The 24,155-nt window shown below is 49.1% G+C and overlaps 3 protein-coding genes across 4 annotated transcripts in view; all 3 read right to left on the bottom strand.

Annotated features, from left to right (window-relative positions):
• Positions 1–22,423, bottom strand: part of LOC122384183 (anaphase-promoting complex subunit 4-like) — a 28,699-nt gene extending 6,276 nt beyond the window's left edge. Inside the window, exons 1-2 of the mRNA XM_043371273.1 lie at positions 22,242–22,423; positions 10,599–10,721 (exon numbers count right to left, since the gene is read on the bottom strand). Of these exons, the coding sequence (XP_043227208.1) occupies positions 10,599–10,707 (109 nt within the window). The 5' untranslated portion in view covers positions 10,708–10,721; positions 22,242–22,423. The remainder of the gene's footprint in view (positions 1–10,598; positions 10,722–22,241) is intronic.
• On the bottom strand, positions 13,039–18,257 carry LOC122384185. Of its 2 annotated transcripts, XM_043371276.1 has the most exons (3): positions 17,864–18,257; positions 17,075–17,215; positions 13,039–13,759 (listed from the first exon to the last, which is right to left on the bottom strand). In XM_043371276.1, exons 1-3 carry the CDS (start codon positions 18,023–18,025, stop codon positions 13,742–13,744), a joined length of 321 nt encoding a protein of 106 aa, XP_043227211.1. In that variant the 5' UTR covers positions 18,026–18,257; the 3' UTR covers positions 13,039–13,741. The 2 variants fall into 2 exon arrangements, with proteins under 2 accessions (XP_043227211.1, XP_043227210.1); XM_043371275.1 differs by having other exon boundaries at positions 17,075–18,255.
• Positions 14,583–16,550, bottom strand: LOC122384184. Its single transcript, XM_043371274.1, has 2 exons — positions 16,481–16,550; positions 14,583–16,206 (listed from the first exon to the last, which is right to left on the bottom strand). The coding sequence occupies exon 2, from the start codon at positions 16,145–16,147 to the stop codon at positions 14,687–14,689; it is 1,461 nt and encodes a 486-aa protein (XP_043227209.1). The 5' UTR covers positions 16,148–16,206; positions 16,481–16,550; the 3' UTR covers positions 14,583–14,686.
• Positions 22,424–24,155: the final 1,732 nt, after the last annotated feature.

Raw genomic sequence — 24,155 nt, 5'->3', positions numbered from 1 at the left:
GCTTAGGTCACTTTCTGGTGAAGTTCAGGTCAAGGTCAGGTCAAGGTCGGGCCAAAAAAGGTCAAATTTTTAAGTTGATAGTTTTGCATAAAATGGGTATTGATTCGATGCAGCTCGTCACGGGGAGTCTAATGGTGGTCTTTGTTTTGCGCTACGGGGTCTAGAATGGCTAAAAATTGAGTTTGAAAAATTGACGTCATCAATTTTGAACAGTTTTTTCGCTATAACTTCGCCAAAAAAAGAGGTATCAATCTGAAATTTGGTATGTGGATGGAAGGCGGTAAGGACTATCACATATATTCCGGTTTTTGCGAAATTCAAAAAACTTTTTGGATTTTTCGATTATTATATCCAACAAATTAATTTTTTGATTTTGGGGGGTCAAAACCCAAAAATTTCAAAAATCCGAGGTAGCAGTTTTGTAGCCCTGTCAATTCTACAGCTTTTACGTCAAAAACATTTTTCGGTATCTCTAAAACTGTAGGCCTGACAGCTCTTCCCGTGAAACCTTTTTTTGGGTCGAAAACGGCAGAACATGACGTCACTCTGACGTCATTTCCGGCCAACCTATCATAGCCTTTGGAAAAAGTTTTGGTCACAATGTGTAAAATTGATGTCCGGGAGGGTACTGAAAGTTTGGTGACGATCGGCGCAGCGGTTCTGGAGATATATCGAAAAGTCTGGAGGGGGGGCAAAAAATAGCCCCCCCCCACCAGGTCGCGGGTTAAGGGTGCGTTAACTTCGGAGGTGGCTCCGCTCAGCGTTGGTGTCCGAGCACTACTACTCCGATTCTCAGCCAGTAGATGTCACCAGGGTAGAGCGCTTTTTTCCCACGTTAATGGCCTTCTCCCCCTCCTCATTTCACGGCCCTTACGATAACGACGTTTGGTTACTGCGCCGGCGCGGCGGGCGGCGCCGACTGAGGGAGATCATGGTGTGTAAACACCGCGCGGACGGAACACGTCTCTCGACGAGCCTTCCCGGCGCCGTCCTTAGCCTGGTGTAGGTAGGTAGGTACTTACTTACCCAGTTAGAACGAAACTGATTAATTGATAAAGATACATGTTATCGAATATTGAGTCTGTCGCAGCTCTAGTCACAAGAATGTGTCTGATATTCTCACATGATTGACCTGACGGCATTGTTAAAGTGAAATGCAGTGCTAGATTCGCATTGCTACACAGCACACATACTACCAGTAAAACGCCTTATAGGGCGATAAACGGAGCGAACGAGAGGATCGGCCGTGCACGTGGGAAATTGTGAGGGGTACGTACCTCCAACTGACTTGTGCACGGCACCCTACTAACCGGTCTCTAGCAATGTGCCATATTTGAGCACAATCGTCCCAGCCGTTCTCGAGATCTGGAAGCGGCACCGTGCACGTGCGCACGTGCAAAATGGGTCCCAACTGACTTTTGCACGGCACGCTTCTAACGGATCCCTAACCGGTAACCAAATTTGAGCGCAATCGGTCCAGCCGTTCTCGACATCTGGAGTCGACCCCTGCACGTACGTGCAAGAGCACCCCAACTATGGGACATGAAAATGCATTGCCTAGGCCCTAGTGGATGCAAAGTTTCAGCGCAATCGGCCCAGTAACTACCGTGATATTGCAATTGTTACAAAAATGACACCTCTTCGTTTTGCACGTGGCACGTGCCAAGCTACCCTACAAAAATTACCGCAAGTAAATCGGCCCAGCGGATGCTGAGTTATAAGCCTTTCAAAGGCGTTACAGGCCGGGCCGAGTCGGGCCGGGCCGCTCTTACTGAGATTTATTACGGAGCGAGCGAAGAGAGCGGAGTCTAAGGTCGCCGTCCACTGCACTTTTTTACGTGCACCTCTTCGTGCACGTGCACGAAGAGGTGCAATAATGGGACCGTATTAGAGCCGGCGATAATCACGGAACATTAGTGTCGGGGCAGACTGCGGCGGGGCAGACTGCGGCGACCCCTAGGAAGAACAACTAGGGAGAACAACATTCGACAGATGGCAGCACTAGAAGAGATAATCAGGCAATACTTTAATATTAAAGGGACACTCCCACCTTAACATTAGTTTTGAGTTGAGATAGCCAAATTGGTGGCCATGGCCTGCAAATACCGGTTTGGGCACTCACAACATCGAAAAATGCTTTAATTCGAAGATATGGAATTTCAAACTTGCAGTTTTCGGATTCTAAGGGGCTAATGCATTGGAATGCCCCCTTAGAATTTGTGACGTCAGCGGAGATCTAACGATTTTTAAATCTTAGACTAAAACCATCGTTAACACGTGGTGGTATACGCTGCTTTGCGCGCAACGTCTGCCGCACTTTAAGGCTGCCAAATTATTGCTTCCAAATAAAGTCGCTAGTAACAGGGGAGATCCCAAAAAGTAAACAAAAGTAAAAGCCTAATATCTTGAAAACCAGTGAATATTTTTCGGTGAAATTTCGTAGATATTCGTTTTCGCTCTTTCTGAACCAAGGGACATCACTTTCATGCCAATTCATTAACTTTTTTGAAGGTGGGAGGGTCCCTTTAATGGGAAAGAAATCATGCCAATGTTTGCCCTCACCAAGCATGTTACCACGACAATGGAAGAATGTAGTGTAGTACCCCTCCCCGGGCCCGCCGCGTGCTGGCAGCGGCGGCCGGAGCCGGTCCGACCTTTGGCCGGCCGGGTCAGGTAACCGGGACGGCCGCGCCGCGGCGCCGCGCCCGGGCCGGCCGGGAGACGGAGTCGGGTGCCCGCCGGCGAGCCGTCGGCAAGGGCGCGGGGCACATTAGTCGAGTTGAATGTTCACTGTTCGGTCTTGAGTGCGAGTGATGTATGTGTGAATCGATATGTGAGCAGCAAAATCCAACAAGAAAACAAAATCCGTGAAAGAAAGGCAACGCTGGCCAAACATCAGCTTATATCTCAGCCACCACTTGACCGATTTACATGCGGTAATTTTTGTAGGGTAGCTTCATTCCTTCTACCAAGTATTGGACTATTCCCGATGCATGTGGGTGACCCCTTATGCACGTGCCACGTGCAAAACGAAGAGGTGTCAGTTTTGTAATAGTTGTAATATCTCGGTGACTACTTGGCCGATTGCGCTGAAAGTTGGCATGTAGCTAGGCACCCACTAGGCCTAAGGCAATGCATATCCATGTGCCGAAGTTGGGGTGCTGCTGCACATGCGCACGTGCAGGGGTCGTTTCCAGATCTCGAGAACGGCTGGGCCGATTGTGCTCAAATTTGGCACATCACTAGAGACCGGTTAGTAGGGTGCCGTGCACAAGTCAGCTGGAGGTACCCCCTCGAAATTTCGCACGTGCAAGGCTCACCCTCTCGCTCGCTCCGTTAGTCGCCCCAAAAGGCGTCATACTGGTCCGTTATATTGAAAAGACTTAGCTTGCTTCGCTCGCTCCGTAACAACAACGGGAAGTTCAGCATCTATTTTCTCATTTGAAGCTAAGCCCCATGCGCACAATCTTATTTTATTGGAGCAGACTATGAGCTGGAAGATTCGTATTCCATTTCTCATCCATTTCTCATTTGAGAGCATGTCGTTTGAAGCTAAGCCCCATGCGCATAATTTTATTATATCGGAGTAGACTCTTGACTGGAAGTAGGTACAAACTACAAATATTACAAAACATCAAGTTAACCTACGGGAAGATGGGGGAACACCGCCCTTTGGGGAACACCGCCCACCCCGATATCAGAAATATAAAAAGGTCTAGGGCGACAGCTGACTGTCTTTTGGCAGCGTGACGACAACAGAAGTGCAGGTGTGGGCAGTGCACCGCATTGGTTTAGGTGATTTGCGAGAAATTCCTAATTTTACGTTTCGTGAATACGTTTTATACTGTTTGTAGCATAATAAGCAGAAGAGAACTGATCTTATTTGACAAACATTAGCCCTGAAGTAGTATTTTTCGCCATAATTAGGACTCCTTCATGCATTACATGCTCCTGCTCGAGCGAAATTTTTGTCGTGCTGCCATATTGAAGGATTATTTAGAAAAATGTAGACACTTGGGTAACACCAGCCCCCGTTCACGAGCTCCAGAATCCCTTTACCGTGACGTCACCACGGGGGTAGAATCTCCCTTCACCCATAGGCATGCATGCAAATTTAATCATCTTTCGAGCGAGCTGGAGAAAAAACCAAGGACTATGTGTCATCAAAAGTTGTACCAATGTAACAATGAGTTCGCCTCATTACGATAAATGGGGCTGAAACTGAAAAATAGGACTATATCGAGCCAAAATCAGCAATTCAAATGACCCCTTCATTTGAACGTGAAGAATTTCCTCTGATGACGTCACCACGGCGCCTTTATTTCCCTAGTGAACCAACCTGAGTAGTAAAGGAATCTTGGGTAACACCGCCCACTTGAGAAATTTGGTATTTAATAGCACATTGTGACACCTAACCCTGGAGTGGTGCATTTCAAATAAAGAAAGAACGTTGTCGCTATGTTTTCTTTTTAGAGGATAATGAAAATTTTCGAGAAAAATAATTTTTGGGACTTAAACCCGGCACCGCCTGGGCTATTTCCGTACCCACGACAGCCTGGGGGGGGGGGGAGGGTCGGATCCGACCCCCCCCCTCCCCCTGTTATCTCGAGAACCAATGGTCGTATCGAACCCCGCGAGGCGGCGTTCGAAAGGTCTCTACGAGACCTTCCCAAAGCACTCTTAAGATTTTAAGATTGAGGTCAACTTTCGGGTCAAGGTCAGGTCAAAGGTCAAATTCTGGGGTTTTGCATGATTAGGCTTACGGACAGCGGAATCGATAGCTGCTGCTCAAAACTCACCAAAAATGACCTCAAAGGCCTAGTGAAGGTACCATGTGCGTGTAGGGGTCATGCTAAGCACGGGTCAAGGTCAGGTCAGGTCACGAAAGGTCACGGTTTTCACTTTTTACTACATGGGCGTGCGACACATGTTTTATGGCTTATTTTTCACACCGAATCCGATGGTAATGGTTATATGTGACCCCAAGTCACTGTGCTGGTGATAAAAGTGCATTGAAAGCATAAAAATTCGTTTATACCATACATAACTAAACGAGGGCTAAGAAAAAAGGTCAATTTATCAACTTTTTATTTTTGACATAAAAATGCACTTTTCTAGACGAGCTTTGTCCCAGGAATCTAGTGGTGCCATTTGTTTTCACCTGCGATGTTCAGAAGTGCTTCTAAATCACGAAAATGCTTATGACGTCACCATGCCCTATGCAATATGCAATATGCATGTTGGAGCTATTTTTACAATTTGGGGATCAAAAATCAAGATAGAAAGTAGAAATTTGGGACATCTAATGTTCTAATAGAGCTTTATAACATATATTCCGTTTTTTGGAAATTCTCAGAATTTTGGATTTTACTAGCTGTTTTCCAAAAAATATAGTTTTTTGAATTTTTAGGGGTGAAAAACGCATTTCATGGAAAATCTGAGATAGCTATTTTAAAGAACTCGTTGAGCTGCGTCTATTCATGTCCTTAATTTGCAATTTGCTTTAAACCTTGATTTTTGGCGATTTTTTTAAACATTTATCACTTTCTAACTGAATACGCCATGTAGTTACATCACTAAAATCGATATATCTAAAAAAACATAATTTGAAACAAAAAATCTTAAAAATTACACAAGAGACGTCAAATTGATGGGGGAGAAGGTATGCCAAGTTTCAAGTTGATAGCGTAAGCGGTTCATGAGTTATTCAAGAAAAACGGAGGGGGGCTCGGATCCGACCCCCCCCCCCCCAGGCGGTCGCGGGTTAAGTCATCTACTTATATAAATGAGTACAACATTGTACGAGAGATATAATAAAATCGTTTCCACTGTATTTTATAAATAAAGGTACTAAAAAGCCTCGAAATTTACGATAAGAAGAACAACTTAATAGTCCAGCAATCTGCATATTTCGTTGCCTGCTGAGCTCGGGCGGTGTTACCCAACAGTCGGTGTTACCCCGAAAAATGTAGAATTTACTAAATGATCGCTATACTAAATCGCTATACAAATGCAGCTTCAGAGTAGGTACTATGCGATTGTGAAATTACTGACGTATAGACAGACTGGCCACAATTAAATTCAAGCATGCCATCACATTTCACATGTAATACCCATGTTTATTTAAGGGAGAAGGTAAATTATAGGCGCCAAGGTTGTTAGTTGGTAACCTGTGTATCGATGTGCTATTCATACAAAATCTACTGATCTCATTCGATCCACCCACCATCCGTATTTTCCTCCGACAACCCCGTGTTCGCTTCTGTTCCGGCAGAGTTTCATGGCCACCAGCGCACGCGGGAACCCCAGACCGTAAATCACCGTGTGTTGACAGTCCCTCCCCGCCGGTCGACGCGACTCGCGGGTTTTATTACATGGGGGAACGGCAGGGACCGAGGCGGAGACCCATACGACATCTAGCGGCACTCCCTTGAACCAACAAAACAGTCAAAAAGTGGATATGATTCGGGCTTAATTCCTGTCACAGCTCCAACATTTCTGAAAAGTAAACTTCATTTTCGTGTGAAGAAATGTTCTGTGCACATTTCTATGTAGCCACTTTTTTATTTTATGCGTCACACAAAAAATAAAAGATGAGCAAAGTTTTACTTTCATTTTTTGCAACATTGCAAAAAGAAAATGAAAAATCGGAGTACATAGAATTGTTGTCCACTTTGAGGATATGCGGTTGCCACTCATTTTTTGCGCCTAGTTTGAATGACGTTTAATGAATTTCGGCCCAAACTTTTCAGTTTTTCCACCTTTATCGTGCAATATCAACGTGAATATTGCACGGAATCAAACAACTTGTCCAGAGTAGGCTTCGTATACCTATGGAGCAGGTACATGCCAAATTTGAGGCTAATATCTCTATCGGTTTTCAAGATATTGCGGTTTTTCACCTCCCATTGACTTAACATTAACATCGCACCCTTAAACTCAAACTTTTTCCTCGTCAACACGTTAAAAACGTCCTACTGATGTCCTTCCCGTGGTCAAAGTCTTTGCTGTCCGGACTTTGTGACAGTGGGCTCGAGGACAGGATAAATCACATTGCTTGCAAAATTTAAAAGACCGGGTGAGCATCTACCTGCCTGAATGTATACTTAATTAATGTAATGATATGCCATTTAGCTAATTACGAGCGAGCGAGCGCAGCGAGCGAAGCGAGTCTTTTCAATATAACGGAAAAATCTCAGTATGAGCGGCGCGGCCCGGCCCGGCCCGGCCCGGCCTGTAACGCTTTTGAGCGGCTTATATCTCAGCAACCACTGGACCGATTGGCCTGCGGTCTTTTTTGCTGGGTAGCCCCATCCCTTCTACCCCGTAATTGACTACTTTTGATACATGTCAGTGACCGTCGTGGCACGTGCCACGCGAAAAGTCAAGGGTGTTCAAGCTGTTTTGCAAAAGTAGTGATTTTGAGAGGCCCATATCTCAGCAGCTGCTTGGGCGATTGTTTTGCGGTAATTTTTGTAGGGTAGCTGCATCCCTTCTACCAAAGGTCGGATACTCTTGATCTATGTGAGTGGCCCCCAATGCACGTGCAAAATGCAAAAAGAAGAGGTGCCAAATTTGTTCCCATTTCAATAACTCGGTAATTACTAGGGCGATTTCGCTGAAACTTGGCATACAGTTAGGCACCCACCAGGCAATGCATTCCCATGTGTTGCGGTTAGGGTGCTGCTGCACGTGCGCACGTGCAGGGGGCGCTCCCAGATCTCGAGAACGGCTGGGCCGATTGCGCTCAAATTTGGTACACGGTTGGGGATCAGTTAGTAGGGTGCCGTGCCAAAGTCAGTTTGGACCCCGTTTGCACGTGCGCACGTGCAGAATGCCGCTCCCAGATCTCAGGAACGGCTGGGCCGATTGCGTTCAAATTTGGCACACCGCTAGCGACCGGTTAGAAGGGTGCTTTGCACAAGCGCGTTGGAAGTACCCTCTCGCCCTTCCGCACGTGCAGGGCTCACTATCTCGCTCGCTCGTTCTTCGCCCAAAAGGCGTTTTACTGGTATATGTAATACACGTAGATATGTAATTCATGGACAAGAGGAAAGCAACAATGGGTCAAGGAGTGGTCCCCGGTGACGTGACGGTGAAACGTGACGCTACACAATAAGTTTCGCTTAGTGGGCTTTCGGGTCCCACAAATCCACTAAATCACTCTGATAAAATTTATGAGACAAATGTGCAAAGGCATCGTTCAGGAAAGGAAGACAGACAGCTAAAATCTGCATATGACACAAGTATATGAAGCCGCACCACCTCAAAGCCCAACCCGCTCGATAAAACTTTTTGGAGTTGTGGCATCGGATGGAACCTAATCTAGTGTACTGATAGTAAAACGTGTACTAACGCACAGACTGACAGCATCTGACCTTTGCTCATCCTGGTAGAAAATATATTGATATTTGTCAAAACGGTGACATATGTAATATTCATTATTCGACATTATACCGTCGTTTTAACTTACCTTATCATCCCATCTCACATTTGATCTTGAGCTATTCGCGAAAATCAGGCATCGAAAACCCGCCACCAAGTCAAAGGAAGAGGAAGGTAAAGAAAATATTCCTCTCTACAAACGAAACAGGACTCGGAGAGCGGCGAGCGTGAAAATCGGTAGTGCTAATAAGGAGGCATGTGGCTGGAGTCATTGAAATAATACCAGTATATCAGCAAGCAATAGTGCGCTCTAGCTGCAAAACGTCAGCCGTGGAATACCTGAATGCCATGAGCCAAGGCCGAACTGTGGGCAGTAGGACAGGCGAAGCTCCTCACAGACACAAGCCGTCTCGAGGCAGGGCTGCGGAGTCGGAGTCGGAGTCGGAGTTGGAGTCGGTCGGAGTCGACAGTTCTGCTCGGAGTCGGAGTCGGAGTCGCCAAAATCTTACCGACTCCGACTCCGGAGTCGGAGTTGACGCTGCATGTCTCAACGTCATGCACTGCACCTGTCTAATTGACGATACTGCGCTCGAAATGAGATTTTGTCGAAAAAAGACCATGTTGCTGTTTTGGACGAACGTTTTCAGCGAAAGAAGCAGAAGACTGTGAATTCCTCAGAACCTGCTTTTTAATTCTGCATGTTATCTGTAACGCATATTTGCAACGCAAAGCCTTGGAAGGCGCAAGGGATTGTTTCAGGCAAGATAAAAACGTCTCCGTTATGAACTTCAATATCATGATATGGATTTTAATAGAACCATCCGGAGTCGGAGTCGGAGTCGATTTTTCAAGCCGGAGTCGGAGTCGGAGTCGGAGTCACCCTAAAATCCATCGACTCCGCAGCCCTGCTCGTGGGAGTGATACAAATGCTCACACAACTCTACATATTGGCGTTACCTTTGCGTAAATGCACTAAAACTGCGTACCTATCCCCTCTCTCCCGTCCTCATGTAGGTATTCACCGCTGGTGTCGATGGTCATCCGGCACCGTTGGAAAATGCGTGCAGTAGTTTCCAGACTGATCATTGGTTGCCTCGGGGTCTAACCGACCCTATGTCGGGTCGGCCGCCGCGTGTCACGGGGACTCGAGCGGTGGACGGCAGCAGGAGGTGCAAAGTGCGGCGAGGGCGGCGGTGGCGCAAGTGCACCCCACCACATCCATCTAGGCTGTCCGGTTATAACACAATTCATCCATAAAAGCCCATCTTCGAAGCTGTTGGAGGCGAGCTGTAGTAGTCCCACGGCTTACACAGAGGCACCCTTACAGTCACTAATTTAGCATTTATGTGCAAACAATGCGATCAAAAATTAAAAAGCACAGAGGCCCGCAGAATTTAGGATTTGTGTTTAGAACTGCAGTCGAAGGCTCCAAGTAGAACTACAAGAGCAAAGCAGATTATTTTTTTGTGTGACCTTTATGCAATAAAAGTATGAGTGGGTGAACAGCAAGCAACAAGTTCAATGGAGAACTAGATTAAGCTCGAATGTTTGAATGGATGGATTGAGCCGGAGCCCATGCGAATCAGTTCGTTGCACAGGCCCCGATCCCATCGTTTGATCGGGCAATACCAATGCCGGGTATCGGGAGAATCAGGGTGCACAAGTTTCGCGCAGGTATCGATCAAAGCCGGACACGGTCCGTCCCACTCAACTGGCCGCGACTGCTCCCACCAACCGCACACGATCCCCGTCAGGAGTGTCATATCGAGCGCCGGAGCGACTCAAACCCGGGCCCTCAACGCCAAGAGCCAACTGAGCCTGTCCCGTAGCTCAGTTGGTAGAGCACCGGACTCCCGGTGGTGAGAGCCCGGGTTCGAGTCGCTCCGGCGCTCGATATTTGAGACTCCTGACGGGGATGGTCTGCGGTTGGTGGGAGCAGCCGCAGCCAGTTGAAGTCAGTTGAGTGGGACAGGCCGTGTCCGGCTTTGAAGGGCACGTTAAACTTTGGCATCAAAATTCTCCCGTTACCCGGAATTGCGCGATCGGACGGTAGGGGTCGGGGTCTACGCAACAAGCTCTGCTTAGCGTGGGCCCCGGCTCTGTCAATCCGTCCATTCAAACATTCAAGCTAAATTTATAAAAAAAAGAGTTCATCAATCTACCAACTGAACTACGGGACGGCCAGTGCCTCCATTCGGACAGCTGCTACTCACCTGTGGCCAGCGAGAACGCCACCAGGTCCATTTTCGGCGACCATACCAGGTTGCTGACCTCCGCGGCCAGCTGCTTCTCGTATGTTGGCTCGAGGTGGAGTTCTGGCATATTTGTTTATTCACCTGAAAAATGTATTAATTTAAAAATGTAAAAATGAAAAGGTAAAAATTGGTTTCACTTTAAGCATACAGAGTATGGCACATGATTCATCCCAGATCATTTATCAGTATAGGTAGTAGGAATGGGTAACTCTTGTCAATCCAATGTTGAAACTGGAATAAGGAGCTGGCTTATAGTTTTCCCTTGTTTTTTTTTTTTTTGGGGGGGGGGGGGGGTTGAGAGCATGTCAAAACCAGGCTTTCTATGCTGATTCATAGTTCGCCATAATGGGGCATTGCTCATTGAATGTCTCAGACCATGCTAAGGAAGTCACCCCACCCCTGTGCACTGGCCTGTTCCAAGCTGAAATGGGGTTCCAGTTTCCACAGCCTCCAGGTACAACATCAGCTAGCTGCTACAGTGGCAAATCTACACTGGCCCACAAAAAAAAAAAACTACACATTTGCTTGGTGCCAGCCAGCAAAAAAAAAAAAAAAAAAAAAATAGAGAGTAGAACTTTTGCCATGATGATTGATAACTACACTTTTGATGCTAAATAGGTAGATACCTACTGCAAAATGCCAATTTCTCCAATTAAATCTACTGTTAATATCTCCAACTTATACCAGCACTATAGCAAATGTGGAAAATGAGAAACAGGAAAATAAGAGAGGGTCATGAGGAACAATGATGGCATAGGTACTAAAAAGGTGGAACGCACGATCCTTTCCCTGAACCGCAACCCATTTGTACTTGTACCCAGTACCAAACCATAAGGGGTGCCATTGTAAAGGCAAAACCCCGAACAAACCATCTGCATCTGCATCTGCAATAGGTAACATGTTCAATAGGTACCGGGAGTTCCCTAAATAAACAGTCGAATTATTTTTGCCTCTAGTGGCGTCAACTAACAAAATCACAACAATCAAATTGCACGTGATGATAGCACGTGCAATGCCATTTTATTTCATACCAAAATCAATCACTTTCTATCATGCAGCCGTATAGTACAGACATAAAAACAAAAATAGTGCATTTCTATTTTGAGACAAAGTCAATCGTTGCAACACAACGTAAGCTACGCCGACACTTAAAAAGGACCCAAGTGCCATCAAGAACCGTCATTTTAAGTATAGTTGAGAAGTTTTTGGCAAGAGGTAGTATGGAGAACGTAAAAAAGGGTAAATGTGGCCGAAAAAGAACCAAGAGGACGCCTCTAAACGCCCAAAAGGCACGAGAAGCCCTCCAGAGGAGCCCACAAAAGTCGCTCAGACGGCTGGGCCAGGAACTGGGCTGTAGCAAAACCACCGCTCACCGTTTGGCCAGAAACGACGTTCAGCTGTTCCCGTATAAGGTCTCCGTTCACCAAGCACTGTCGAAAGTCGACAAACAGTCACGGCTTCTTTACAGCGGCTGGTTTTTGAGAAATTGCGAGCAGGACAATGAGTTCCTTCACCGAATCTGGTTCAGCGACGAGGCCCATTTTCATATGGATGGCCGCGTGAACTCCCAGAATTTTCGATTCTGGTCGACGGAGCCACCCGATTTGGTCGCGGAAGCCCCTCTGCACAGTGTGAAGTGCACAGCCTGGTGTGCAATGAGCAGCAGTGGCATCATCGGACCTTTCTGGTTTGAGAACGACGCTGGGGAGTCTGTCACCGTCAACGCTCAGCGCTACCGGCAAGTCCTAGCCAAGTTCTGGACTGCGTTGAACAGGCGGCTGGGTGGAGACAGGCAGCTGATGGACCAACAATGGTTCCAACAAGACGGAGCCTCGGCGCACACGGCCGTTGCGACTCGAAAATGGCTGCGGAACCGATTCGGTTCGCGGGTTATTTCCCGCAGAGAGGTGCTGACCTGGCCCCCGCACTCTCCGGATCTGACCCCACTTGACTTCTTTCTCTGGGGTCACCTGAAGTCACAGGTCTACAAAAGCAATCCCAGAACCACAGATGACCTCAAAAGGGCCGTGTCGTCCGCGGTGCGCCGAGTGCGGCCGGAGATCTGCCGGGCTGCGGTGGAGTCCGCTCGGCGACGCGCAGAGCTGTGTGTGGAGCGAGAGGGGGCTCATCTGGAACACGTCCTCTGTGGCCGCAAATGAAAAGACAGCAAAAAGAAGATGGTATCACGTGAAATGGCATCGACTATCGTGTATGTTAGAAAGTGATTCGTCTTTGTCATGCCTTCCATGCTGATTGTTGAAAATCAAAAATGAAATAAATAGGGCCGGCTCTCTGGTTTGACTTAAAAAACTTGAATATATGAACACTTTAATTATATTGGTGGCGGCGGTGGCAGCAGATATCACACTGGCACCAGACGACCGTCACCTCACACGGCGGCGGTGGCGACAGAACTCCGAACGAAATAATACAACAAAGCGAAATCGGCGCGGTTAGGAAAAATATTCGTGAAGGATGCAGGGGTTACCAAATGGGCTGCCATAGGTAAAATAAAATGACGAGGCGTAAAGGAAAGGTAGGATACAACACAGTAATGATGGAAAACAAATACGGTACGGTAACATGAAGAGAAAAAAAGGTCACAGGGCAGTAACGAATAGCGACATACTCCCCACTTTCGAAGTGAGCCGTCACTTCGAAAAGTCTCTCCTCACTCGGCACACAGTCACTTTTTCGGCACTCGCCTCGCCGACGCTCACTTCACTCCGACGCCTCTAGTCTCAACAGTTTGTTGATCGGGCGGCGGGTAAGTCGCCCTCTTAGCACGATACTCGCCGCGCGAGCGCGGCCGTCCGCTCCAGACAGGAGGGACACCACGCGCGCCAGAGGCCAGCGACCACGCGGACCTTCCGCGTGCACCAGCACAATCTCTCCGACCTCGGGCAGCCGAACCGGACGGCCGCGCCGAGAGAAGCTCCACGTGCGTAGAGTCTGCAGGTACTCTTTGGTCCATCGCTGAACCAGGTGCTCGCTGACCAGCCGCTGGTGCCGCCAGCGCCGACTCAGGCTGTCCAGCTCGTGGCCAGACGGAGAGAGCACGCCACGGATGGACGTGACCCCGAACAACAGGTGCGCGGGCGTCAGCACGTCGTCGTCACCTGGGGTGAGAGGTCGAAAGTTCAGTTGTAACGCCAACTCATACAGGGTGACTGCCAACTCCTCATGGGTAAGGTAACACTGGTGCAGGGTAATGCGCAGGGACTTCTTGGTTATCCCGACCAAACGTTCCCAGAAGCCGCCCCACCAGGGCGCCGCCTCGGGTACAAAGCGCCAGGTCACAGCTGCAGGTAGGTGCCCGAGCAGGGCATGAAACGTTCTGGCATTGTCACTCACAACTAGCGATGGGGTGCCAGGTAGCGCAAAGAAGCGGCGCAAAGCCAGCTTGACGTCAGCGACATTCTGAGTCTTACACAGTTCGAGATGTACAGCTCGCGACGAGGCACAGGTCAGCAGCAGTACCCATACCTTGTCGCCGCCCTTGACGTACATCGGACCGAAAAAGTCCACACCGACCCGGCTGAACGGACGACTGGGCTCCGTCCTGAACAGGGGCAGCGCGCCATCAGCTGACCGATACGGCGCACCCCGGTACCTCCGGCACCTGAAGCATGTACTGACTACACGATGAACAGTTCGTCTCCTCACACAGTATTCACCAGACAGCAGTGCCAGTGTGGTGCGGGTACCCTGGTGAAACGATTTACGGTGTGCATCATCCACTATCAAGGTGGTCAGATGGGCAAACTCAGGCAGAATGATCAGAGCAGGTTCGTGAGTTCGCGTGACAGCTTCCAGGACACCATCTGCGTTTAGACGAGGTCTGACCTTCTCGAGTCGCGAGTTGGGTGGCAGCGGCTCGCCAGCCGTCAGCGCCTCCAGCTCCGGCGCGTAGGCGGCACTCTGTGAGACCCGGATCCAGAACCGCAGCGCCTCCCGGCGCTCGTCGGGCGACAGCGCTCCACTCCTCCTCTCCGTGCGCTGGTGCCTGGCGTTGTGCGCGAACCGAAGAATCCACGCGGTGCGGTTCACTGCCTCCACTGATCGGCGGTCGTCAACTGAAGCACAGTCTTCACCCGGTTCTCCACGAACATCTTGAGAGGCCGCCTCCGGTTGAGCCAGTGAAGCACGTCGGTCGAGTCAGACCAGTAGGTGACTGTTGCGCTCTCCAGATGCAGCGCGTTCTTGATGAAGTCCATCAACCTGGCTCCAACAACAGCGGCCATCAGCTCCAGCCTGGGGATCGTTAGATGTGGAGACAGGGGGGCCAGCCTACTCTTCGACATCACCAGGGCAGGCTCCCCACCCTGGACCACATACACCACCGCGCAGTAGGCGGTCCGAGACGCGTCACAAAACACGTGAAAAGTCGCTCCGGACTGATCGTCACGCGCTCCGGCTAGGCGAGGGAACCAGATCACCCTCCCCGGCGAGTCTCTCCACCAGGCTCGGACCTCGGTCTGCAGCTCCCCACTCAGGGGACTATCCCATGTGCATTGAGCGTCAAGCCAGGTACGCTGAAACAGGGCCTTCCCCCAGATCAGCCACGGCGTCACCACGCCGAGCGGATCAAACGGTCTACTCACAGCAGATAGCAGCTCAGTCCGGGTGCCAGGGCAGGTCACCTGTGGCACGGTCACGGCCAGACGATCCGATCTTGTGCTCCACAGTAGGCCGAGCACCTTCTCGTCCTCAGTGTCGTCACCAGACATCCTGGTCTTGTGAAGATCCATGGAGGCCTCGCTGAAGACGTCACCCATCTTCGTCAGTCCGGCCTCTGCCTCCGCCCTCGTACTGAAGGACGGGCACATGTCGTCCATGTAGACGGAATCCTGAACCTTCTGCAACAGAACAGGTTCATCGCGCAGACACCGGCGGACGTGCTCAGCGATAGTGCACAGCAGCATGTAGGGCGAACAGGTGAGTCCAAACGGGACCCTGCGAAACCTCAGCCGCTGGCCCGCCCACAGCAGCTGCACGAACTGACGGTCCTCCTCAGTGAGTACAATCTGATGGAAAGCTGCACGAATGTCCGTCTGACAACCCACGGCTCCTGAACGGAAGTTAAGTAGCACAGCTGGTAAACGATGCAGCAGGCTCTCTCCCGGCTCAAGGTAGGAGTTCAGGCTCATACCTGCACCGTCTGGCGCTGATCCATCGAACACCACTCGCAGTTTGCCGTTGCGGTGCAGTCCTCGGTGCGGTAAGATGAACTCTGATGGCGGACTCGGCAGCGCGGGCTCGATGACAGCGTCTTCCAGCAGCTGATGCAAGTGGTCATCGTACTCCTGGAACTGTTCAACATTCAACTTCTCTGTCATACGGTGAGTCCGGGTCTTCGATAACATCAGGTTAGACACTGGGCGCTGGTCGGACTTCCATACTAGCCCCATCTCATACCTGTTCTCGGTGGCGTTCCAAGTCGGTACAGGTGGGTCTCTCTCGGCGGTCTCCTCTGCGGCGACTCCCACAGCGTCCAGCGTCCACATTCGCTCGACGTCAACCAGCTGACAGCGGTAGGCGTGCCGCTGCCGGGTCGTCTGCTGGCCTGGGGACTGTCCGTGGAGCACATACCCAAACACAGTCTCCACCAGACGGAGGCCAGGATTCACCTCCACCTGGTTCCACAACACCACCTTGTACAGCTGATCACACCCAATTAGAACATCAACAGGTCCGTCACGGAAGTCATCAGCAAGCTCTACACTTGGGGGCAGAGACTGAATGGGTGGTGGAGCTCCCACGGGCGCACACAGCTTATCAGTTCTCCAGAACACAAGCTCGGCCTCACCTTTCTGGTATCCAGTGAGCCGCGCGCTTACTTGGTCGTACTGGTGAGCCTCCTCAACTCTCTCCTTGAATCCGACGCACGCGAAGGTCCCCTGGCCGACCTTCTCGAGTCCCAGCTGGTCAGCCAGTGAAGCCCGGATGAAGGAGGCGTCTGCCCCGCCGTCAATCAGCGCGCGTACTAGACGCACGCCCCGAGGACCAGCCACCTCCACGAGCGCTGTCTGCACGTAGCAGTGCTGCTGGCTCCGCACGCCCATGCACATCCGTCCCTGGTTGGCAGAAAAAGTACCAGCAGCAGCGGGGGGCGGCACTGGTCTGCGATCAGGCATGCGACTCTCAGACACAGCAGCAGCGGCAGGGGGTGACAGTTGTCCGCGATCAGGTACACATCTCTCAGTAGGCATGAGGGCTGCATGCTCTCCGGGCGGTGGGTGCAATGACGAGTGATGCGGGCCACCACACCATGGGCATCGGGTGCTGTGGCAAGCACGCAGCAGATGGGGACCAAGACACTGGTAGCAGAGCTTAGCCTGGCGCACAACATCCCAGCGAACAGGCACAGTCATGGTGCGGTAGGCCGAACACGCAGCCAGGCCATGCTTACCCGTTCCGCAGGCCAGACATACCCAGTCAGGTCCCTTCTTCTGCCTCACGTTCAGCATGCTGACTGTCGGCTTCCCAGGTACTGCGGTAGGTGGCTGCTCACTGGTGGTCCTCTTCCTCCGAGCAGCTGCCTCCTCCCTGATGCTCATCTCCTTCTGCAGGAACTTCAGGAAGACTGTGAGTTCATCAGATGAGTCAGCACTGCATCTCAGCCACTCAATCTTCCATGACTCAGGGATGCACGACAATAGCACAGGCATCAGCAGAACAGCATATGAGTCAGGCAACACGTTCATCGTCTCCAGTGCCCTAACCTCAGAAACCAGCCCATCAATCATGCGGCGCAAGCGGACCAAGTCATTGTCACTGTGCACAGGGGTGGTGGACAACAATCTCTGCATCAGCACCTTAATGCACAAATCTGGGCGATCAAACCTTTCCTTCAGGGTCTCCACAGCCTTCAAGTAGCCCTGGTCAGTGATGGGAAGACCCTGCACAGCCACCTCTGCCTGATCGACGAGGTGCGCCTTCAAGTGCACCAGCTTTTCGACAGGTGCATAAGCAGGGTTGTCATGGACAGATACACAGAACAGGCTCCAGAACTCTGACCACTTTTCCACATCCCCACAGAACTTGGGCAGCTTCAGGTCCAGCTTTCCCCCCAGGTAAGGCGGCACACACTGAGCCCTTCCAACAGAGACCTCAGAGCTCCTTTCCAGACGAGCAAGCACACGCTTAGCTTTGAAAATCTGATCCTGCATATCCTGAACATGCGAGGTATCATCAGGCACAGACAGCTTTGTCAGGCTCACCTGGATCTCGGTCATCAGATCAACGTGCTGCTCAAGGTGGTGTATTGCCAAGGCAAGGTCGTCCTCTTGAGAATTATCACATTCGGCAAGCTCTTTCATCAGTCTGGTTGCCTTACCTCGAGCCACAGTCCTTTTCTGTTTAAGCTGTGCCTCACTCTCCATCTTGATATACACAATTCACAAGTCAATCTCAGTCTTGATCAGTCAAAATCAATCAGCAAATCATCAAAGAAGCAAATTTAACAGAAATCAAAAAGTCATCCGGCCCGGAGGACTATGTTGAAAATCAAAAATGAAATAAATAGGGCCGGCTCTCTGGTTTGACTTAAAAAACTTGAATATATGAACACTTTAATTATATTGGTGGCGGCGGTGGCAGCAGATATCACACTGGCACCAGACGACCGTCACCTCACACGGCGGCGGTGGCGACAGAACTCCGAACGAAATAATACAACAAAGCGAAATCGGCGCGGTTAGGAAAAATATTCGTGAAGGATGCAGGGGTTACCAAATGGGCTGCCATAGGTAAAATAAAATGACGAGGCGTAAAGGAAAGGTAGGATACAACACAGTAATGATGGAAAACAAATACGGTACGGTAACATGAAGAGAAAAAAAGGTCACAGGGCAGTAACGAATAGCGACACTGATAATATACAGCTTTTAAATACGACTGTTTATTTAGGAACTCCCGGTACCAATGAATAGGCCCAATTAATTAATACCCACTCCACAATCCACATCAGCACCACATCACAATGCCTTTGCACAGCAATCTGGCAGTCACTTGCCTCCATACCAACAAATTCTTGTCAATATCGCCATGCAAAATGCTTTGCAGTCTGGATGTAAGGCACTTTCTAAATTAAAGGAACTATCCCACCTTCTAAAATGTTGTTAAAACCAGTTAAATTGCACCCGACTTTATATATTGGATGACCAGGAACACGGTTCTGGCATTTATTTTTCATTAAACATCTTAGGCTTCCCATATTCCAAACACAAACTTTCAAATATGTGACATCACAGCCCAAAATTACCTCCTTCCCCAGGCCACATTACTGGATTCCAGGACAAATCTTCGTATGGCATTTCTTCGTCGCGCAATTCTTCGTCCGCATTTCTTCGTCCGCAAATCTTCGTCGGCGCATTTATTCGTGTCGCATTACTTCGTCTCGCATTTCTTCGTAGGTGCAAAAATTCGTAGCGCATTTCTTCGTATCCGCATTTCTTCGTCGGCGCATTTCTTCGTCAAGCATTTTTTCGTCCACGCATTTCTTCGTCTACGCAAATCTTCGTCCGCATTTCTTCGTCCACGCAAATCTTCGTCTGCGCATATCTTCGTCCGCAAATCTTCGTCCCCGCAAACCTTCGTCCGCAAATCTTCGTCCGCATTTTTTCGTCCACGCATTTCTTCGTCTACGCAAATCTTCGTCCGCATTTCTTCGTCCACGCAAATCTTCGTCCCCGCAAATCTTCGTCCGCAAATCTTCGTCCGCAAATCTTCGTCCGCTAATCTTCGTCCGCAAATCTTCGTCCGCAAATTTTCGTCCGCATTTTTCGTCCACGCATTTCTTCGTCCAATCAAATCTTCGTCCGCAAATCTTCGTCCGCAAATCTTTGTCTGCGCTATCTTCGTCTCCGCAAACATTCGTCCACAAATGTTGTTCAATAAAACCATGAAGAAATATCAGACAGTCAAGTGAATGACGAATTTAATGCATGGAATGGATGATCGAAACTTTTGAAGTCAGGTGGATGAGGTCAGTCAGGTGAAGCTATTGTATTTGGGAGCCGATATCATTTGTGCCCAGAGCTCTGTTCGCACCCCGTTTATTTATCAGCAGGCTGCGACCATGTTGCTGCTTCTTGGCTCCTCATTGGTCGAATTCAAGTGGTTTATTCGTTAGACCAATGAGAGGCCAAGCCGCGCCAGCAATAACTTCCTTATATGGGGAAAACCGACAGCACGCTGATATAAAAACAGCGACCGAACAGGGCCCTGGACATATTCTTTTTTTTGCGGTCGTTGAATGACAATATAATCTCTTGTACCCTCGCCGGCATAGGCGGCGGAACGGGGAGGGCACCGGGGCACCGTTCCCCTCTTTAATTTTGGCCTTTTAACAGTAGCCCTATGGGCGTTGCATTGCATGGAAAGCATATTGGACCAAAAGTCGGCAGTGCCGTGCCCCCTTAATTGAAGATGTTCCGCCGCTACTGCCCGCCGGACCTATTTGTTTTCTACGGTACACGCCGGCCGAGGGGGCGGGTACGACCCCCCCCCCCCATCGCCGTTTCGCCACTGGTGGAGCTAGCGCGTCGCGGAAAAAAACGAGCGTGTGCGCCGTTACGAGCCGCAGAGATTAATACCCGACCCCTTCTAGGTCAGGGGTCGGCATACGGCCCGCGGGCCGGATCCGGCCAGGTGGGTGACGGTTGGATCCGGCCCGCGACCATCTGACGTCCGGCCCGCGGCTGGTATCAGCGACTTACATCGTGTTCCGGCCCGCCCCCCCCCCCCCACACACACACACACCGCCTGGAAAGTTAAGCGAGTAAACCACGTGAAGCCGCCAAGTGCCGCAGCCAGCAGTCGTTGATGCTGCGCGCAAAAGCTGCTGACCAAATCTTACCGTTGCAAGTTTTGTCTAGAAGTAGAATTAAACAAAAACACCCGCAAATGGTGTTTATAAACTCATGAAGTGTGCGAAGGAAGAACTGTTGTGCCAAAGCACATTTGAGTCACTTTTATATCGGAGTCGATTTATGAGGGAACCGCGGGCCGGAACACGATGTAAGTCGCTGATACCAGCCGCGGGCCGGACGTCAGATGGTCGCGGGCCGGATCCAACCGTCACCCACCTGGCCGGATCCGGCCCGCGGGCCGTATGCCGACCCCTGACCTAGAAGGGGTCGGGTATTAATCTCTGCGGCTCGTAACGGCGCACACGCTCGTTTTTTTCCGCGACGCGCTAGCTCCACCAGTGGCGAAACGGCGATGGGGGGGGGGGGGGGTCGTACCCGCCCCCTCGGCCGGCGTGTACCGTAGAAAACAAATAGGTCCGGCGGGCAGTAGCGGCGGAACATCTTCAATTAAGGGGGGCACGGCACTGCCGACTTTTGGTCCAATATGCTTTCCATTCAATGCAACGCCCATAGGGCTACTGTTAAAAGGCCAAAATTAAAGAGGGGAACGGTGCCCCGGTGCCCTCCCCGTTCCGCCGCCTATGCCGGCGAGGGTACAAGAGATTATATTGTCATTCAACGACCGCAAAAAAAAGAATGTCCGGGACACAAATGATATCGATTATCGGCTCCCAAATACAATAGCTTCACCTGACTGACCTCATCTACCTGGCTTCAAAAGTTTCGATCATCCATTCCATGCATTAAATTCGTCATTCACTTGACTGTCTGATATTTCTTCATGGTTTTATTGAACCACATTTGTGGACGAATGTTTGCGGAGACGAAGACAGCGCAGACAAAGATTTGCGGACGAAGATTTGATTGGACGAAGAAATGCGTGGACGAAAAATGCGGACGAAAATTTGCGGACGAAGATTTGCGGACGAAGATTTGCGGACGAAGATTTGCGGACGAAGATTTGCGGGGACGAAGATTTGCGTGGACGAAGAAATGCGGACGAAGATTTGCGTAGACGAAGAAATGCATGGACGAAAAAATGCGGACGAAGATTTGCGGACGAAGATTTGCGGGGACGAAGATTTGCGGACGAAGATATGCGCAGACGAAGATTTGCGTGGACGAAGAAATGCGGACGAAGATTTGCGTAGACGAAGAAATGCGTGGACGAAAAAATGCTTGACGAAGAAATGCGCCGACGAAGAAATGCGGATACGAAGAAATGCGCTACGAATTTTTGCACCTACGAAGAAATGCGAGACGAAGTAATGCGACACGAATAAATGCGCCGACGAAGATTTGCGGACGAAGAAATGCGGACGAAATATTGCGCGACGAAGAAATGCCATACGAAGATTTGTCCGGTTACGCATTACTGTCATAAAGCTGATTCTTTTTACTCTGTAGGCACCACAACAAAGTTCATTTTCAAATGAAGGGAACAAATTTCTTCAACACCAAGAGGCCGCGGGGGTTGCAACCTAGATAGACAGTGGTTTCTGAACTTCGCCGCAAACTTGGCTATCTCAACTCAAACCCCATGTTAAAGGTGGGATAGTCCCTTTAAAGTTGACAGTTCAAGTCGGCACTAACCTCCTGGTAATCAGCGCCAGGTCAATGTCAAAATACACATGCTGTCATGCTGTGCAAATCAAAATCAGTGAAGGTTCTTGTTCTGCTGACTGTTGATGCTGAAACAAGCAGAAATTAGAACTTGAAATCTTACCTAAGCATTTTGGAAATGCCTACGTGGAAAACTGTCCGATCAAACTTATAATACACTTCTTGTTCTTGTTGGATTAGGGCGCGTATACTTAAAATACACGAAAAACCAGTCATAAAAGCTCAGAATTCCAATGAAACAATTTGAGATATACAATTTAAAACTTGTTGCAAATAACCGTCTGTACTGCGCCTTATTCGGTACACTGCCATATGAAGGAAATTTTGTTGACTAAATTTTTATTCCTGAAGCTAAATAACAAGCAGGTATCTAGGCGTTTGAAGCAGCCTCACTTGCTTTTGAAAGCGCTAGAAATAAAATAATTGACATGTTTTAACTTAAATAGTTTTTGCAATTCGCACTCACAGTTTCATGCTTAGATGGCAGTTTTCATGATGATGCCACCGAGGTGCGCGAGGCAGTATGATTTTGCAATTTTTACAGGGCATTAAAGGGACCATCCCACCTTAACATTAGTTTTGAGTTGAGATAGCCAAGTTTGCGGCCAGGCTCAGAAACCACCATTTATCCTGGTCGCAACCCCCGCAGCTTTATGGTGTTCAAGAAATTTCTTCCCTTTACTTGCAGGGTGGGACCAGCTTAGTCCCTATCTCTTAACCATTAGCGGTTTGTTGATGACGTCAGCAGTCATTTCGACGCCCGCCATTCCTTAAACCCGAGTTTTGCTGACCTTGAGCTCCCTTTTTTATCAACGTGAAATCCGTCGTCGGCGCTGAGAAAGCCTATTGCTTTTCATTTTAATTTGAATATTAGAAGATACCCACCACTGGAACTTGGACTGATATTATACCAAGGCCGAAGATGATCAAGCTGCCTGCTATATCTGGAGCTTGGTGTTCAACTTCAACATGGAATGAAAAACAAAATATCAAAGCAAACTGGATATGGTACTGCAAGTTTAAGTCCAAAGAAATTTGAAGAGCTGATAATTGACATTAATTCTTTTCCCGCAAGGTTTCCATAGGAGATCACACCATGAAGAAATATTTTTGATGTTAACAGTTGAAAGGGGATTGATCTTCCAGTTTTGACGAAAGACGCTGCTGACTGTCTTTGGAAAAGGATGTCGGCATGAGGTGCAATTGTGCTTGTGAAGTGGTTATAACTGGTCTTTTCACAGTGTTAAATTAAATGTGCCATTGCAGCCAAGTGTGTTATCATGTAAGGTAAAATCAAAACTACAATGTTGGTTTTACGAGCATTGAGAAGGCTGGTAGGTAACACCTGCCTGTGCTCGTAAATCATGCTGCCAAAGTATTCTAAATTAATTTTATCATACACTTTTGTTGTCCAGAATGGTTGCACTGTTGTTTGGTATCATATTATTCCATGTACGTACATATGGTAGTGTTAAGTCCGACCAACATGTTACCAGATTTGAAGCTGTTACGTTACCTAAGTACCTACCTGTTTTTTTTTTTTTTTACTGGCGTGGTGAATGTCACCTGGATTTTGTTTTGAGGTGCAGACCTAGTAACTCTGACTACATGGGTTTGAAGCTATTATCTATTCTGTTTTTACTGGCCTGGTGAATGGCGACTGATGTTGTCCGTGGATGGCACTGAAACAAATTTTGAGTGTCAACTGCCATGTACAGTGTTTTAATACAATGCTGAGGGCTGAAAGTTGTCTTGTTTAGAGTGGTGAAAGTTCAGGATATGCCAGCCACCATGGTGGGTCAGAGTTAATGTGTTGCAGTCAGTTCGGCTTCGGCAAGCACACGGATGGGCATACGCATCAAGACCTGCTCTGCCATACTTTCAGCCAATTTTACCTAGGCAAGTCTTTTCTTTTTTTTCTGCCAAAAGCTATGACATTGTGAATTTCAGTGCTGTGGCCTGTGTGTAGCTTTCAGGAAAGCAATTCTAAATAAAGCTCTGATAAAGTGCATGAAAT

Source organism: Amphibalanus amphitrite, unplaced genomic scaffold, assembly GCF_019059575.1.
Source record: "Amphibalanus amphitrite isolate SeventyFive unplaced genomic scaffold, NRLGWU_Aamphi_draft 000183F_arrow, whole genome shotgun sequence".
NCBI classification, from domain to species: Eukaryota; Metazoa; Arthropoda; class Thecostraca; order Balanomorpha; family Balanidae; genus Amphibalanus; species Amphibalanus amphitrite.
Note: the sequence above shows the minus strand (reverse complement) of the source record. Positions and strands in the feature narration are given on the sequence as shown.